The 18,688-nt window shown below is 33.9% G+C and overlaps 2 protein-coding genes across 4 annotated transcripts; both read right to left on the bottom strand.

Annotated features, from left to right (window-relative positions):
* Nucleotides 1–12,007: 12,007 nt before the first annotated feature.
* LOC112710650 (uncharacterized) lies at nucleotides 12,008–14,549 on the bottom strand. 3 transcript variants are annotated; one of them, XM_025762971.3, is made up of 6 exons: nucleotides 14,453–14,549; nucleotides 13,868–13,936; nucleotides 13,603–13,743; nucleotides 13,418–13,491; nucleotides 13,161–13,298; nucleotides 12,008–12,283 (listed from the first exon to the last, which is right to left on the bottom strand). In XM_025762971.3, exons 2-5 carry the CDS (start codon nucleotides 13,925–13,927, stop codon nucleotides 13,166–13,168), a joined length of 408 nt encoding a protein of 135 aa, XP_025618756.1. In that variant the 5' UTR covers nucleotides 13,928–13,936; nucleotides 14,453–14,549; the 3' UTR covers nucleotides 12,008–12,283; nucleotides 13,161–13,165. The 3 variants fall into 3 exon arrangements, with proteins under 3 accessions (XP_025618756.1, XP_025618757.1, XP_072058821.1); XM_025762972.3 differs by lacking the exon at nucleotides 14,453–14,549 and adding an exon at nucleotides 14,257–14,338; XM_072202720.1 differs by lacking the exon at nucleotides 12,008–12,283 and adding an exon at nucleotides 12,584–12,676.
* Nucleotides 14,550–15,541: 992 nt separating this feature from the next.
* LOC112708992 (protein MAIN-LIKE 2-like) lies at nucleotides 15,542–16,195 on the bottom strand. Its single transcript, XM_025760903.1, has 2 exons — nucleotides 16,148–16,195; nucleotides 15,542–15,937 (listed from the first exon to the last, which is right to left on the bottom strand). The coding sequence occupies exons 1-2, from the start codon at nucleotides 16,193–16,195 to the stop codon at nucleotides 15,542–15,544; spliced, it is 444 nt and encodes a 147-aa protein (XP_025616688.1).
* Nucleotides 16,196–18,688: the final 2,493 nt, after the last annotated feature.

Here is an 18,688-nt window from a genome sequence, read left to right as displayed (position 1 = left end):
CTAAAATTCTAAACCCTACCCGCAGAAAAATAAAAAATTTTTAAACAAATATAAAATTCAACCATTCTAAATTTCATACATATTAATAAAATAGAAAATAAAAAATTATGTTCAAATTAAAATTAAAAACAACAAAATCTTAAAGAAATCTAACATAAAATTACAAATAATATGACCATCAACTAGTTTAGTGGTTATTTTAAATTTTATAAGAGAAAGATTGTAGTTTCAACACTCACTTTCTTCACTATAAATATAACTTTTACATTATATAATATATTAGGGGTGCGGGTATGATAGGGTAGGGTATACCCTGAATCTGTACCCTACCCTACCCGTAGGAAAACTCACACCGCACCCTACCCTACCCGCAGCAGGTCAGGTAGCCAATCCTACTCAAACTTGTTGGTCCGAATTGAGTACCTGCGGATAGGTATACATTGTCAGCCCTATTCACAACAAAGTTTTTAATAAGTAAAAATGTTATTTTTTTATGAGAATATTTTTTCTTATCTTAACTTCCAAAATAATGCATCTTTCACTAACTTTCAATCTCATTTACCTATGCATCCTCAAAACACTATTATTTATAATGACAACACTTCTCATTTTTTTGATAACTGTATCATTCCTAACATAACATCTAGCACTACTTTCATACACATGGCATGATGCATCCCATTATTTTCAAAACCATGATGGTATAACAGGTAGAAATTCCACGAACACTACTCAAGACAAGGGTCTCACACCTTACACACAACCCATTATTGCTGATAATGCTATTTTACAAAGGTCTACAAGGGAAAGACATAGACCAAGCTACCTAGATGGTTATCAATGTATGCATACAACCGTCTCTCCAAGTCATGACCAACCATTTACTCCTCAGAGGTATCCATGTCAAATAATTTATGCTATGACTCTCTTTCTCAATCACACAAGTCTTTATCTATCACCATTTCAACAAACCCCGAACCAACATCCTATGAACAAGCAATCATTCATGATTGCTGGAGACAAGCCATCAAATCTGAGCTACAATTATTGGAGGACAACAACACTTGGACGATCACCGCTCTCCCAAAAGGAAAAAAGGCAATTGGGTGCAAATGGATTTTTAAAACAAAATATAAATCTGATGGGAGCATCGAAAGGCACAAAGGAAAACTTGTTGCGAAGGGATTTACACAAACTCAAGGTTATGATTACTTTGACACTTCCAGTCCAGTCATTAAAATGATAACCTTTCAATTTCTCTTAGCCATTGTTGCAAGCAAAAACTAATTCCTCCACCAACTTTTTTGCATGGTGACCTACCTGAAAAGTCTATATGAAAGTGCCTCAAGGTCTGAGTGCTCTACCAAGGCAAATTTGCAAGCTCCAACGCTTTTTATACGGCCTCAAACAGGCAAGTTGCTAATGAAATTCAAAGCTCTGCTCAGCCTTGCTGTATTTGGGTTACGCTCAATCGAAGGCAGACCATTCCTTGTACACTAAGTTAACTTCAACAACTTTTACATTCATATTGATCTATGTAGATGATCTAGTAATCGCATGGGATAACATAAATGAAATTCAGAATATCATGAAGAAGCTGGATAATTTGTTCAAAATCAAAGACTTGGGTGAGCTTAAATAATTAAATTCTTCCTAGGTATGGAAGTAGCACGAAGCAAACAAGGTATAGCTCTATACCAACAAAAATACACCCTAGATTTACTAAAAGAATATGGACTGCTCAATTGTAAATCTACTAGTACCCAATGAACTATTTCGCCCAACTCTCAAAGACCACAGGAACACCTTTGGAGGATATGAAGCCTTATAGGAGACTTATTGGAAGATTAATTTACCTCACAAACACAAGAGCTGACATATGTTATGCTGTCAGCAAGTTTAGTCAGTTCTTAGGCTATGCAACGAATGAGCACTTTAAAGTTGTCTGCACATTTTGAGATATTTAAAGCAAGCTCCATCAAAAGGATTGTTATTTGACTGCAGTTGTGATTTAATACCGCAAGGCTTCAGTGTCAGGGTATTTCTTCTTTGTTGGCTGCTTCTTATAGTTTCATGGAAAAGCAAAACATAGAAAACTGTGGCTCGATCATCATTAGAGATAGAATATTGAGCCATGGCCTTGGCCCCTTGTGAAGGAATTTGGCTCACTTATATACTAGACAGTTTCAGAATTAAGCTAGTAAAGCCCTTGACATTGTTTTGTGATAATCAATGAGCAAGACATATAGCTTCTAATACAATATTTTACGAAAGAATAAAACACATAAAAATAGATTATCACAAGGTCAGGGAGATAGTGCAAGATGAAACCTTAAAGTTGATGCCGATGCCATCAAGAAAGCAAACAACAGATGTCTTAACTAAAACTCTATCTGCAGAACCATTTGAAACATTATGTGATAAGCTAGGCATGTATAACATATACACTCCTAGTTTAAGGGGCTGTTGCTATATAAAATATTTTTTATTAAAATTATCGAAAATTGTTAGAAGTTGCTGATATCTTGTGGACAGCTACCTAATTGCTATTGGCTAGTCCAACTTAATTAGTTAGAAAGCTTAATTAGTTAGAAATATTAGCTATAGAGATTCCACACTTAGCTAACATATTGTAACTATATATAGTGTGTCCATTATTATAATCAAGTGAAATATTTTTTCACTCAATAAAAAATTCAATTTCGGATTCATCTCTTTAGTTCATTTCTGCAATCTTTCTCTGCTCTTTCTTGTTTGAAGAACTGCAGCTTCGAACAAGTTTCAACAAGAATCATGGAGGGTGGCGGCATGAGTGTGAAGGGCATTGAGGTTGTAGCAATCACAAACATCGTTCAAATACCACAACCGCCATGCAACCAAGAAAGCAATGGCATCGCGGCGACGAACGGCGTAAGTGGTCATGGTTGCATGACCAAGAGAGGGATGCCTACGATTACAACGATGGCGACATGTGGGAGGGTAGAGGAAGAGCAAAGAAAAATTGGGTTGGGATCACTATTTTGTTAAACAAGCCCAACTTTTCAATAAGCTTGCAACAATATATTCTTTCAAATTTATCCTAAGAGTTCAAACAATATTTCTGTTTATTCCAATTAGACTTTGGGACTCTAGAAAGACTTTTATGTTTATATGTAAGGTGATTGCTATAGTGATGATGCCTATTTTTTTTCTCATGTGATCAACTGACTTGGTATAGTAGTGGTCTCGACACGTTATCTTTATTCTTGAACAGTAGGTTTGGGTTCAGATGACTAGTTTTAGAGGACTAGAGAAGTCACCCTATGTTTTCCTGGTAGTTATCAAGGAATATGGATTATGGGAAAATTGATAAAATAGTAAGGTGAAGGATTAATCACCATTAATTTTGTAATTTTTATGAAATGTATGTTTCACTGACTTAGTAATTAACTCCTTATTTTACCACTTTACTAATTTTTTTATTTTAAAGTATCTTGATCCATTATCAAGTAATTAACATCAATATTATAATTAGGACTATTATTTTCATACTACACTCGTTAATTATAGGCCACCATGCCCCTTTTTTTGGGTTTTACAATGTTTGTCTAAGTTGGAAGAAGTGGTCTACATAATAATATCCAAAAACCAAAACTTGTCTAAATAATAATAAGGGTAAAATGCTAAATTGGTTTCCTACGTCCGAATGTAATTCTGTTTTGGTCCTTAACGTTTAAAGTGTCTTATTTAAATTTAAAAAAAATTTATTTAGTTTCAATATAGTCCCACCGTGAGGTCAAAGTTAAATAATTAACTGAATGTCCTACATGACAGCAGCAAAAACAAAATCGATAATCTGAAGAACAAATACAAACTCCAAAGGCACAAAATAAACCGTAGATGTATCAATACATTTATTTATCATTTTTTTACAATTTAAAAGAAATATTTTCTATAAAACTAAGGAGAATGATAAATAAATGTATTGATACATTCACGATTGATTTTGTGCCTCTAGAGTTTGTACTTATTCTCCAAATTATCGACCTTCTGTCATGTAAAACATTCTGTTAATTATTTAACCTTGACCTCATGGTGGGACTATATTGAAGTTAAATGAAATTTGTTTGGATTCACTTTAAATTTTAAGCACTAAAACAGGGTTATGCCCAAACATAAAAGACTAATTTAATACTTTACCCTAATAATAATAATAATAATAATAATAATAATAATAATAATAATAATAATAATAATAATAAACTTATTTCTAAAGTATATATTACTTATTAAAAAAAATTTTGTTGCTAAATAATTATTCTTCTATTATATATTATACCATGATTTAATTATTATTTAATAAATCATGTACTAAAATTAATTATTCTATCTATAAAAGTAAAATATATTTTTTTGAGAAAATAAATAATGCCCATTTTAAATTTAATTTGATCTCATATAAGTATTTAATATTACTTATTTTAATAATGACACTATTAAATGAATAGAAAAATGAAGAATAATAAATATTTATTTATTTAAAAATTTCCAATACAAAATTTTATATTTATGTAATTATTATTATTATTATTATTATTATTATTATTATTATTATTATTATTATTATTATTATTATTATTATTATTATTATTATATACACGTACAGATGGACATGTTATTAACCTATAATAGTTCTACTTTTATAAGAATTAATTCCTAGAAATACAGTAATCAGTTATTGATTGTATGACACAAAATATGACTTAAAGTTATCATTATCTATCTATTTTCGATCAATACTAATCTATATTAAAAAAAATATAACAAACACTAGTGACAAATAATGTGCTATTTCAGCCAAATATAAATACATAATTAATGTAGTAAATTTATAGTACATAATTACTAACTACCAAATAACAAACACTACTTTCCATCCAATATTGAAGGAAACAAAAACCTATCCCATTAATAATGAGAAAAATCCAAAGCAATTACACAAAAAAAAAAATCATAACAACGCTGCTTTAAAAATTTAAAGAAAAAAAAAAGTAAAAAACACAAAATGGACCCCAAGGCCCATATTTACAAAATAAAAAATCATAAATCTTGCTAATTATTCTAAATTTTGTTGTAAAACAACTAAATAAATAAGAAAAATGTAATTATAAAATAATGTAATGTAATTAGATAGCTTTAATAATAATATTCACAATAATTACTATCTCAATATAATAAGAATGATTAATATATCTACTAATATTATATGTTGTAGTATATGAATAGAAAAGATAAAACAACTTTGTAAGAGAAAGAAGATTTTGTATTTGTATTGTGTGTGTAAAATGCATTTGACGATGCTTGCTATTTATACATGTAAAATGATTTCACTTTCAACCTTTATTTATTGCTTTTTATCTTGTAAAGAGATTCATTCAGTCTTGAGAATGATATCCACTTAAGCCATACGTGGTCATTCATCTTTATCACAACACTCCCCCTTGGATGACCATTTAGGATTATTGCCTCGTTAAAATCTTACTAAAGAAAAACCCAGTGGAAAAAAAAACCTTAGTGAAGGAAAAAGAGTACAATATCCTTTAGTGATGGGGACTGCCTCGTTAAAAACCTTGTCAAGAAAAACCCATTGGGAAAAAAACTTGACCAAGGGAAAAAGAGTACAGCCTCCCCTTCTTGCCGACATCATTTAATATCTCAAAATCGGCGTATCCCAATCTCATGTACCAATCTTTCAAAGGAGGATTTTGGGAGTGACTTTGTAAATAAATCTGCCAGATTATCACTTGAGCGGATCTGTTGGATATCAGTTGTCCCTTGATTTTGAAGATCATGAGTGAAGAAGAATTTGGAAGAAATATACTTTGTTCTATCACCTTTGATGTATCCGCTTTTAAGTTGAGCAATGCATGCTGTATTATCTTCAAACAAGACAGTTGGAGCTATCTTATAGTCAATCAGTCCACATAATGACAGAATATATTGGATCAAACTCCTGAGCCAAAAACACTCGCGACTAGCTTCATGTATCGCGAGTATTTCAGCATGATTAGAGGAGGTTGCTACTATCGTCTGTTTCGTGGACCTTCATGATATAGCTGTACCACCATATGTGAACAGGTATCCTGTTTGAGATCTCCCTTTATGTGGATCAGACAAGTAGCCAGCATCTGCATAGCCAACTAGTTGTGACTTGGATCCATAGGCATAAAACAATCCCATATCAACCGTTCCATGAAGATATCGAAAGATTTGCTTGATTCCACTCCAATGTCTTCTGGTTGGAGAGGAAATATACTTTGCTAGTATGTTCACAGCAAATGATATATCGGATCGTGTATTATTAGCAAGATACATTTGCGCTCCAATGCCACTAAGATATGGTACTTCTGGACCAAGGATATCTTCATTTTCTTCTTTAGGACGGAATTGATCCTTCTTCATATCCAAAGATCTTACGATCATTGGGGTACTCAAGGGATGTGACTTATCCATATAAAATCTTTTCAAGATCTTTTCTGTGTATGTTGTTTGATGAATAAAGATCCTATTTTTTATATGCTCGATCTGCAGGCCGAGACAAAATTTAGTCCTTCCAAAATCTTTCATCTCAAACTCTTCTTTTAGAGTTTTTATAATTGTTGGAATCTCCTTAGGAGTCCCAATGATATTTAAATCATCAACGTACACAATAATTATAATGAACCCAAATGCAGATTTCTTTATGAAGACACATGGACAGATATCATCATTCTTGAATCCGTTTTTGGCCAGATACTCAGTAAGGATTATACCACATTCGTCCAGATTGCTTTAGACCGTATAAAGATCTTTGTAACTTAACTGAGTATAACCCTTGCGAATATTCATTGGATGGTTTAGATATCTTTAGTCCTTCAGGGACTTTCATATAGGTATCCCAATCTAATGAGCCGTATAAATAAGCTGTTACCACATCCATTAAATGCATATGCAGTTTATGATATGCAGATAAACTGACCAAATAACGCAATGTTATCGCATCCACTACAGGGGAATACGTTTCTTCATAATTTATACCTGGCCTCTGAGAAATACCTTGTGCTACAAGTCGAGCTTTGTAGCGTACAGCTTCATTTTTCTCATTTCGTTTTCTCACAAATACCCATCAATATCCAACAGGTTTTACATCTTCTGGTGTACGGACTACAGGTCCAAAGACTTCACTTTTGCAAGTGAGTCTAATTCAGCCTTCATGGCTTCTTTCCATTTTGGCCAATCATTCCTTTGTCGACATTCTTCGACTGATCTTGGCTCAAGATCCTTACTTTTATGCATGATATTTAGTGCCACATTATATGCAAATATTTCATTGACAATTGTCTTATTTCGGTTCCATTTCTTTCCTGTAAAGACATAATTTATCGAGATCTCGTCATTTTCACAATTTTTAGGTACCTGAACATCTTCTAGCGTTAAAACTATATCAGAGTTTTGGACAACTACAGGTGTCTTTACTATGTCTTTTTCAACAGGAATCATATTTACCTCTTTTGCCACGCTTCTGGCGTGTATTTGCTTCGGTGGCAATTTGTCCAATTGGGACATCAATTTAAATTGGGGCATTTTTCGCTGGCATATACGACCTGGTTATCCTCTTTATATCAGAAAATGCATCAAGCAATTCATTTGCTATTCTTTGCAAATGTGTAATATTTTGAACTTCTAGTTCAAATTGCCCTGATCAAGGATCTAAATGCATCAACGATGATGCATTCCAATTAAGTTCCTTTGCAGGAAGCTTATTCTCTCCCCCCTAATGTTGGAAACTTTGATTCATCAAAATGACAATCTGCAAACCGGGCTTTAAATACATCTCCAGTTTGTATCTCAAGATACCTCACTATAGAGGGAGAATCATATCCAATATATATCCCCAATTTTCTTTGGGTCCCATTTTGGTGCGATTAGGTGGTGCAATAGAAACATATATCGCACACCCGAATATTCTTAAATGGGAAACATTTGGCTGCTGGCCAAATGCTAATTGAATAGGAGAGAACTGATGGTAACTCGTTGGCCTCAAACGAATAAGTGCTACGGCATGTAAAATAGCATGCCCCCAAACCGAGATTGAGAGATTTGTTCTCATAAGCAAGGGTCTAGCAATTAATTAGAGGCGTTTAATAAGCGATTCTACTAACCCATTTTGTGTGTGAACATAAGCTACTGTATGTTCAACACTTATTCCATTAGCCATACAATAAGCATCAAAAGTTTGGGAAGTAAATTCACCAGCATTATCAGGACAAATTGCTTTAATTGGATTTTCTGGAAATTGTGCTTTTAATCGAATAATTTGAGCCAGTAATCTCGCAAACGCCAGGTTGCGAGAAGATAATAAGCACACATGTGACCATCTCGAAGATGCGTCTATTAGGACCATAAAATATCTAAAAGATCCACATGGTGGATGAATAGGTCAACATATATCACCTTGAATCCTTTCTAGGAATTCAGGGAACTCAAATCCAATCTTTACTGGTGATGGCCTTAAAATTAACTTTCCCTGAGAATATGCAACACAACAAAATTCACTAGTTTTAAGAATCTTCTGGTTCTTTAGTGAATGTCCATGAGAGTTTTCAATAATTCTCCTCATCATGGTTGTTCCCGGATGACTCAATCAGTCGTGCCAAGTTATGAATTCATTTGGGCTAGTAAACTTTTGGTTTACAGTGGCATGTGATTCAATTGCACTAATCTTGGTATAATACAACCCAGATGAAAGTGAGGATAATTTTTCTAATATAACTTTCTTATTTGAATCATGAGTTGTGATACATAAGTACTCATGATTTTCCTCATTCATAGTCTCAATATGATATCCATTTCGGCGAATATCTTTAAAGCTCAACAAGTTTCTTCGAGACTGGTAGATAATAGTGCATTATTTATTATGAATTTTTTTCCTCCAGAAAACAAATTATAGCTCTTCTGGAGCCTTCTATCACATTGCTTGAGCCAATAATAGTATTAACACATTCTTCTTTTGGCACCAGATGGGTAAAATATATATCACTTTTGAGAATAGTGTGCGAACTTGCACTATCCGCAAGTCATACATCTTCATTATATATCCTTGTCATTCTCTTCAAAGACAAATAATAATAAAATGAGTAGTATGAATAGTTAAATTGAATGCTTGATTAGAATTATTTTCTAAGAAATACTGCATATAATGTTATATACTAAAATTTTATTTTAAAACATGACACATTTAATGATTTCAAAATTTATAAACATTAATATTTCATAATATTTGAAACTCAAATACATAGAAAATAAAACTTAACAATAAGTTTTTACATTATTTATTTACATGGATACTTAACAATCTCACGCATTAAATTATTTCATCATTGATCAAATGATCAATATTTCCTTCAGGATACTCAAAGAAATCAGATACATCATAATGAATGGTGAAATTTTCAGCATCATTTGAAACGAAATTCGACTCTTTTTCCTTGTCGTCATTTTTCAAAGATGTCTAGTAAAGATCAACTAGGTGCCTTGGGATACGGCAGGTACGTGACCAATGGCCCTTTCCACCACAATGGAAAAACTTATCCTCTGTTGATTTATTCTGCCCAATATTTCTTTTTTTATTCCACTTCTGGTAAGATCCTCTCTTTTGAATATAATTCTTTTTCCTTCTATAATTTTTCTTGTTATTAAAACCTTGCCATTTACCTCTTCTGGGGTAATGATTTGCCGCATTTACTTCAGGAAATGGGGCGGCGCCAACTGGACGCACTTCATAATTTTTTAAAAGTAATTCATTATTGCGTTCAGCAACAAGAAGGCAAGAAATTAACTCAGAATATTTTTTAAACTCTTTTTCTCAATACTGCTACTGCAGGAGCACATTCGAGGCATGAAAGATTGAGAAAGTTTTCTCCAACATATCATGATCAGTTATCTTTTTCCCACATAATTTCATTTGTGAGGTGATTTGAAACATTGCAGAATTATATTCATTTATGGATTTAAAATCCTGTAGACGCAAGTGCATCCATTCATATCGGGTTTGAGGAAGTATCACCGTTTTCTGATGATTATACCTTTCTTCAAGGTCTTTCCAAAGATCTGCAGGATCTTTTAATGTGAGATATTCATTTTTCAATCCTTCGTCAAGATGACGACGAAGAAAAATCATGGCTTTGGCTTTATCCTTCTGGGATGCACTATTTTTAGCCTTAATGGTATCTCCAAGATTCATTGAATCAAGATAAATTTCAACATCTAGTATCCATGATAAATAATTGTTTCCAGATATATCAAGAGTATTAAATTCAAGATGAGAGAGCTTTGACATAATGAAAATTTGTTACCTGAGTCTTTCTAAAAATTTGATCAAAATCTCGTGCTGATAACGTGTTGTAAAATAACTAAATAAATAAGGAAAATGTAATTATAAAATAATGTAATATAATTAGATAGCTTTAATAATAATATTCACAATGATTACTATCTCAATATAATAAGAATGATTAATATATCTACTAATATTATATGTTGTAGTATATGAATAGAAAAAATAAAAAAACTTTGTACGTAGAAAGAGAAAGAAAATTTTGTATTTGTATTGTGTGTATAAAATGCATCTGATGCTTGCTATTTATACATGTAAAATGATTTCACTTTCAATATTTATTTATTGCTTTTTGTCTTGTAAAAAGATTCATTCGGTCTTAAGAATGATATTCACCTAAGTCATACGTGGTCATCCATTTTTATCGCAACAAATTTTTAATAATACTAATGACCTGACAAGTTACCAAAAAATTTTAGTATGGAGCAAAGTGCAAACCGAACCTTTAATTTTTTGGTGAATAGAGGGGGTCAAAGATCCTAAACAACAGAAAAGAAAGAAACAAAGACAACAAGAGGCCTAACACTCACCTCTCATCCTAAAACAGCCAAAGCAATCAGGGGAAGCAAACCGAACCTAACTCTAACTCTTCTAAGACATACCTGACTCCTATGAAAAAGAACATAAAACATGTCATTCTCCTTGCTATACCAACTCAGTTCATCATATGAGAAAAAAAAAATAGACATCATCACCTTAGCATTACCCTGCATATGTAATAGGATAGAAATAATTGTTTTTCAGAATTATTTACTTTCTAATTTTTTTTAATATTTGTAATTAAGACTAATTATACTTAGAATTTAAATAGTGTTTTTTTTATTTTTTTCCAACCTTGTGGACAAGGCCACAAAGTTAGTTTGACGGAGAGAATATTGTTAGGATAGGCCTATTAATTAGGCCCATATGAATTATTTAACTAATTAGGATTATAAATAGAAAATTATCATTGTATTGATAAGGAATTAATAAATTGATATTGATTGAACTTTGGTAAATTAGAGTTTCTCTCCCTAATATAAAACGGAAGTTCTAACATATTTAAATCTTATGTATTTCTCTGTAATCTGTAAGTGTTGTTTAGTTTTTCTATTAATAAAAGTTTTATTTTTGGTCCAAAAAAAATTATGTCCAAAAAAAAAAAGACCATCACCGTATTTTCTATTGAAAATGTTTCCAGCAATTAAGAAAAGTTTGAAAATGTGTAAATATTGATTTTAGATTTACGGAGGTTTTACAAAATATTTTCATTGGAAATTTTCTTATAATTTGCAATCAAAAGTGTTTTCACTCAATTTTTTATTATCACTGAAAATTAAAATGAAAATGAGCAAACCCTAATATTTCACTGTACAATATTGTCATCCTGTTTTCAATCACATAGGTATATCAGTGTTCCCGGTATACTTGAAATTTTTCCTATCAGTATATGTAACACCAGTACCGAAAAGTAAAAGATAAAATCTATAGAAGCAATCTATAAACAATGGCTTTTGGTGTTTCAAACAGGAATAAAGGGAAAGTTGCAAAGGCATGAGATACCCACTTCATCGCCGCATTTTCACTGAGATAAGTCAATGAAGTATAGGAGAGTAAGAAGAATCAGTTCTATACTTGTTTGCGAAATTTAGTTCTAAACTGTCAATAGTAGCCCAAGAACATTCTTTTTTTTTCCCTCTTACACTTGCTCCCAAGCAGAGCAACACTGAATTGATACGGCATTTTGGCTATCAGACCACACTTGTCACTTAACCATCTATATATTTAATAAAAAGAGTATTTATAATGATGCACCAATTGGTTCCAGATAAAAGAAAATACAGATGACGAACTTCACAGTTTCCACTTAAACAGGAGATATACGAAAACCTGCACAGGATCATCTCAATATCAACCCCTTCAACAATGTCAGGCTCTAACAAAGCTCTAATCATCATCAGGAATAGGCAAGGCATGTTAATTTCAAGCATAGGCAAACTCAAAGAAGAAATGCATTAAGAGAAGGCTACTCAACTTGTGGGATTGACAATTGTACTAATTTGCTTGAATATTATGAATTATGACTGTTGTTATCAAAATATCTGTTAATTACATCCTTGAACATTTTTACTTTGGACTAATTAGCCTTTGAAGAAAAAAATATCAAGTTCTCCACGATAACAAACGATGGATATGTATGTCCTTTTGTTAACGGAGTGCGAAAGGAAATGGAGTCGTCCATGTATTTCATTATCTACAGTGATGCATGTCCCGTTACTGTAACTGCCATATGAGCATGAAAATGATGTAGTTTTGAACAATCAAGCGTTCATTATCTTTTGAGTTTCCATCTAATCTTTATGAACTGCTCTCTATTTATCACGAATCCTACTAAGACAAGTAAAATTTTGTTCCAAAAATTGTTATCTACAATCTTTCATAAATAGACACGTTATACTAGTTAGGTTTTATGTGATGAATTAATAGAAGGACATCACATGTCTACCATTTGCTATCATGGATGACCAAATTGGTACTCTTTTTTTTTTCAAGAGCTAATTAATCTAGGGTCGAAATTTTCAAGGACATAGTTGTTACTTTTCTCTTAATCTAATATGACCACACTCCAAATCAAATAAAACAGATCCTAATGCTTCAACACACGAATTCAAAATTCTACCAACTTCCAAAGGTAGTACCATTTCCTCGTAGATCTATGGGGCCAAGTGATTATGTTAATGCATGTTCACATACATTAGAAAAATACCTTCACTAATCATTCTGATTGAGCTGAAGTAGATATCGAGCATTATGCAGAACAGCATTAGCTTCCTCATTTGAGGCATCAATTGCACGCAATTCTTTAATTTCTTCCTGCCATTTCTCCACTTGCTCCTTATGAATCCTACACATTATGAGTTATCAGTTATAAAGAGTTTTACCATGGAAATCATATAAAACAGCAATAAAAAAGTAAGAATAGGTATATGGGCTCAAAAGTTTTCAGTTTCATAGCTCACATACATAATCAGTTTCTCCTCAAATTCATTGCTTAATTCCTTAAACATTGTTTTCCCTGATTCCAAGAGCTCAGACACCTAAATGCATACCATCATTTCAGCAAGGTCAAAACTCAAAATTGATTTCCATAAAGTATCACAAGAATATTCGCAGTGTGCTATAACAATTATACACATATATAGCTTTACCCTTTGAGTAAAATTCTCAATTTTCTCAAGAATAAGAGAGATATTCAGTTCCATTTCCTCAGATCCAGTAATGTTGGCCTCCATTTCTTCCTCTTGTACAGTACGTACTGAATCTGCTTCAGCTTTCCCCTCTTCTTCCCCCTTATTTATTACCAAAAATTGCAAAAAAGAATAAACAAAACTAAATAAATAACACACAGTACGGTGCCGAAGAGGACGAAAGGTAAAATTCATGAGAAAATTGTTGAAGGATAAAAATGAGAACCTCAGGTTTCAAGCGTTTCCTTGTATCTCCATTCTCTGAGCTTTCCCTTCGAGTTGACATTGGTTAAACCTAAGCACACAATTTAACCATAAAAGATATTTTCCTTCTAAATCTAGATCCAACTTTATGCATATGAACCAAAAAATTAGAAAATTCAAAATTCATCTAAATCTTTCTTTCCTTAAAAACAAGGCACACATAGTAGTGAACCGGAACTAACTAGTGTGAAACCCTAGCGTAGAACGTAAATCCGAATTTTCTAAACTAGAACTACACAATAGAAAAAACGAATTAGAGTTCAGGATTGAACTATTGCAATTGTAAATAATGTGATAATGATTTGAATGAGAACGTAAATCGCAAAGAAAATCCAAATTCAAAGCACTAACAACGAACATGGAAACGGTGTGACTGCGTAATGATTGATTGAATTGCAAGCATCAATTAATCAAAAGATATATCATAGAAAAGAAGACACTAAAAAGAAACGATAAATTGAATTTTCTTTTTCTCCGCTGATGGATTTGCGTGATTATATTTGTAAGACAGTAAGAGCAGTGAAAACAAGTGGAAACGAATTTTTACCGGTTAATTGAATTTGCGAAGATGGATAGCGTTGTTAATCTTGGAATTTCAGAGTAGCAAGAGAAGTATGTGAACGAAAGAGAAAAAGCAAAAGGACTAATATAGTCGTTCACGTTCATGATTTTGAAAGCGCGCGTCTTTTTTTTTTTTTTTACTCTTATCCTTTTTTTCGAGGATATTTCAACAAAAATTCACCAATCTTGTGGTTAATTTTTTTTATATGATTTACACATGTGAATTATGCTGGCTTATGAAGTTTTGAGGTGATATACACTTCTGTGATAGGGTTATTTTTTGTGAATTAAAGGGAAAAAAATTGGATTGTCCAATTTTTTTTGGAGAAAAAGGCACTCAAATCAGATGATCCGATTTGTATGAAATAGAAGTTTGGTTGGATTGAAATTGGACCCACCGATTTTTGGTTTGGAAATTTTTTTAATGCGAGTGAACACTAGTCGAACCCACCAATTTTGGATCTGTAAACAATTTGAAATTTGAAACGCGGTCGGACCGTCCGATTTACTTGTTCATGTATACATAAACCAAAATTGCACAGAACTCTTCACTTCTTCTTCTTCATTGTGAGTTTCAAATCTAAGCTCATGTTCTTTTTCTTCATTGTGAGTTTCAAATCTAAACTCATGTTCTTTCTCTCCTCTCATTCTTCTCCTCCATTCTTTTAGAAAAAATAATAGTGAGATTGAGAGTGTTTAATATCATTATGGATGATAGAGTTATCTTGAAAATTTATTATTATAGATAGATTTTATTACAAACATACGAGGGAGTTCAATTTGTATGTGAAAATACATTAGATATTATTATTTTGTTCACATTGTCATTTGAGAAATTAAAAGATCTGATTTGTGAGAAGATAAATTCTCAAATATCTAGGAGAATATCGTTTATTTTGTACAGGTATCGTTTATCTGTGTTTGGTGGGTTCGTTCAATTTCAAACAAAATACGTGATTGATGAAGTGAGCATGCATGAAATGTTTTCAATAATCTATACAAGTGTGCGAGGCATGCCGAATCCACAACCAAACTGTATGATCCCAGTGAAGTTATGGAGCAAAGGCAAAAATTTTCAGTGCACCGCTGCACCCAACTTGTCTCCAAACAGAATTGTCCCAAATAACAACATTATGTGACACTTTACGTACCTCTGAATGTGAATATCATCAGTCAACACTATTCGATCTTTCAAACCCCTAAACCACGTCAATTTTATAAAGCTTTCTCTACAGTCCGTCTTCCTCGGTGCAATCCCAAACTGGTGCAAGCACTCGGCCTCCAAGGCCTCAAAACTACTCATGGGCGATCCTGTAACCGGAAGACCATTTGTCGGCAGACCGAGAATTATCACAACATCCTCCAACGGCACAGCACACTCACCAACTGGATAATAAAATGTGTGAGTCTCAGGCCGCCATCTCTCAATTAGAGCATTAATCATTGCTGACTGACATTGGATGACTCCAATCTGAAAAACATGATAAAAACGAATCTCCCGTAAATGCCCCTCAACAATTTGGTTGTATGGATACGCAGCATAAAGTGATCACATATCAACATCCGTGAATCCTACAATATCACATTTTCGTTATAACTGTCAGTATATAATTATATTAACAATAACATAATTATACTCAGGGCAAATTACTTGATTAAATCAAATGGCTTCCAATATTACCTGAATGTCCCCAGATAGAAAAAGCGACGTCAAAGTCCTAAACCACATTTCTATATAAATCGAATTGAGTCAATTCGATTTAGCAAAACACGTAGTAAATCGAATACAATAGATTCAAATTAGGCAAAAAACGTAGTTCAACTAGAATCGAATCAAATCAATTCGATTTGATGTTCTTCTACTAAATCGAAACAAATGGACTCGATTTACATATGAACTTAAATCGAATCAAATAGGTTCGATTTATAATTGAACGTAAATTGAATCGCTTAAATTCAATTTACACATGCACCAACGTTATCGTAAATCAAAACTAATTGTTTCAATTTACAAAGCAATGAGGTATATAAAAACGAGCTTATACACAAAATTTTGTAGAAGAGTGAGATTCACAATAGCTAGTGATGAGAGTTTTGTAGCTCTTGTGCACTATAGAGGGTCAATTAAGAAGAAAACGCGATCAGGAATTAAGTTCACTGACAAGGATGAGTGTTTTTCTCATATCTTCGATCAGTTTTGCTAAGTTTAAGAATACTATACTCCAGAGACTAGGACTGCATGGCGTGAAACAGGTGGAGAAGTTATTCTATAGAATTCCGATTTTTGTGTTACGCGATGATGTAAAGTATGATTCATTTGTTATTAGTAGTGACAAAGATTTACAAGTGATGTTTCATTGTCGCCGTCAGTTTCCTGAGGTGAGGACTCCGGAGTTGTTGGCGAAGCTTGTGGATGTGGCATCTAGTTCTGGAGGTTCGAATAGGAATCTCCACTCCACAGGACAACTAGCCAGCTCTAGTCCCATACCTGTTGGATCCTCATCAGCAGTGTCGGTGATTGCACCTGAGCCAGATTTAGTGGCTTCACCATCCTTTGCCATTAATTTGAATCGCAGTTGTGATGCGTTAGTAGGTGAGGCTGGAGCGTTGGGAGAGGGTGCAGTCGCGGCGTGCAGTTCTCCTCCGTTTGTTCCGGTTTTCGGAGAGGTTAGAGCACTCGATGGGGTTGAGGATGCATTGCATGGTGATGATGATGATGATGTGGAGCCCGCAACAATTGCTGATGATAGCGACAAGGAGACACCACAGACGACTCCACCTGTGGGTGGGGGAACATCTAATTCAGGTACTAATCAGTACCCCCCCACCCCGCACTTCTCTGCTCTGGACTTGGATTCCATGCCACCTCAGGAGGATCCCTCTGTACCTATTGGCTTTGGGGCAAGAGACACGCAAAATGCAGGAGGTGTAGCTGAATTTTAGGTCGGTCAGCAATTTCAGGATAAAGAGAAAGTCGTGTTTAGGGAGAAGACCTATAGCATTCACCGCGGGGTTGAGTACAAGGTATTGGAGTCGGATCACCGCAAGTACTATGGCAAGTGCAAAGAGTTCGGGAGCGGGTGTGCATGGCTCATCCGAGTCAGCCTCTGCCAGATCAAAGGGATTTGGGAAGTAAAACGGTACAATGGTCCTCATACTTATCTAGCCACATCGATCTCTAGTGACCACAGAAAGTTTGATTATCATGTCATATCGGCCTTCATAATGCCCATGATTAGAGCTGATGTTGCCACGTCGATCAAGGTATTGCAGAATGCCAAGGAAGCACACTTCGGCTTCAGACCGACGTACAGGAGGGTTTGGATGGCAAAACAAAAGGTCGTGTCATAGATTTACGGAGACTGGGAAGATTCATATAATAAGTTGCCACGATGGGTATTGATCTTGCAGATCACTATGACAGGTAGTGTAGTTGTGTTGAGGACGAGTCCTATTCGAGTTGGTGGGCAACTGGATGACTCTACAGCTTATTTCCATCGTCTGTTTTAGATATTTCCACCCTGTGTTGAGGCATTTCGACATTGCAAACCGTTGGTCAGTTTGGACGGTACCCACCTATACGGCAAATACGGTGGTACACTGCTTATCACGATTGAACAGGATGGCAACTCCAACATCATCCCTATTGCTTTTGCACTTATGGAAGGTGAAAATGCAGAGTCGTGGTCATTCTTTCTGTCTCACCTTCGAGCTCATGTGATGCCTCAACCGGGTATACTTGTCATATCAGATAGGCTGATGCACCACTATTTCGTGGTACATCTTGTGCTTAATTGAGTGGATTTTATCCATTATTCTCACACTTATTCATAGAATTTGCATGTTTTACATTTTCCTTCCTAATTTTGTGCTATGATTGGAAACATGCTTCTATGGCCTTAATTTTGCTAATTTTAATCCTCTCTTATTAGCATTCGATGCCTTGATATGTGTGTTAAGTGATTTCAGGATTTATAGGGCAGGAATGCCTTAGAGGATGGAAAGGAAGCATGCAAAAGTGGAAGGAATACAAGAAGTTGAAGGAATTGCTAAGCTGTCAACCCTGACCTCTTCGTATTCAATTGATCATAACTTGAGCTACAGAAGTCCAAATGAGGCGGTTTCAGTTGCGTTGGAAAGCTAACGTTCGGGGCTTCGAAATGATATATAATTTGTCATGGTTTCCCTGCAGGTAAATGGCTCGCACGCGTGCATCACGCGC

The sequence above is a fragment of the Arachis hypogaea genome, chromosome 9 (assembly GCF_003086295.3).
Source record: "Arachis hypogaea cultivar Tifrunner chromosome 9, arahy.Tifrunner.gnm2.J5K5, whole genome shotgun sequence".
Taxonomy (NCBI): Eukaryota; Viridiplantae; Streptophyta; class Magnoliopsida; order Fabales; family Fabaceae; genus Arachis; species Arachis hypogaea.
This window is presented reverse-complemented; position numbering and strand designations above follow the sequence as displayed.

What these genes read in the sequence shown, in the direction of transcription:
- LOC112708992 (XM_025760903.1), bottom strand. Translation starts at nt 16,195, where the DNA reads ATGTGGTTTAGGACTTTGACGTCGCTTTTTCTATCTGGGGACATTCAG. An exon ending in TTCTATCTGGGGACATTCAG is followed by an intron (nt 15,938 to 16,147) that starts GTAATATTGGAA and finishes CATGTTTTTCAG; the next exon opens with ATTGGAGTCATCCAATGTCA.
- LOC112710650 (XM_025762971.3), bottom strand. Translation starts at nt 13,927, where the DNA reads ATGTCAACTCGAAGGGAAAGCTCAGAGAATGGAGATACAAGGAAACGC. An exon ending in GGAAACGCTTGAAACCTGAG is followed by an intron (nt 13,744 to 13,867) that starts GTTCTCATTTTT and finishes GTAATAAATAAG; the next exon opens with GGGGAAGAAGAGGGGAAAGC. An exon ending in TTGAGAATTTTACTCAAAGG is followed by an intron (nt 13,492 to 13,602) that starts GTAAAGCTATAT and finishes GTATGCATTTAG; the next exon opens with GTGTCTGAGCTCTTGGAATC.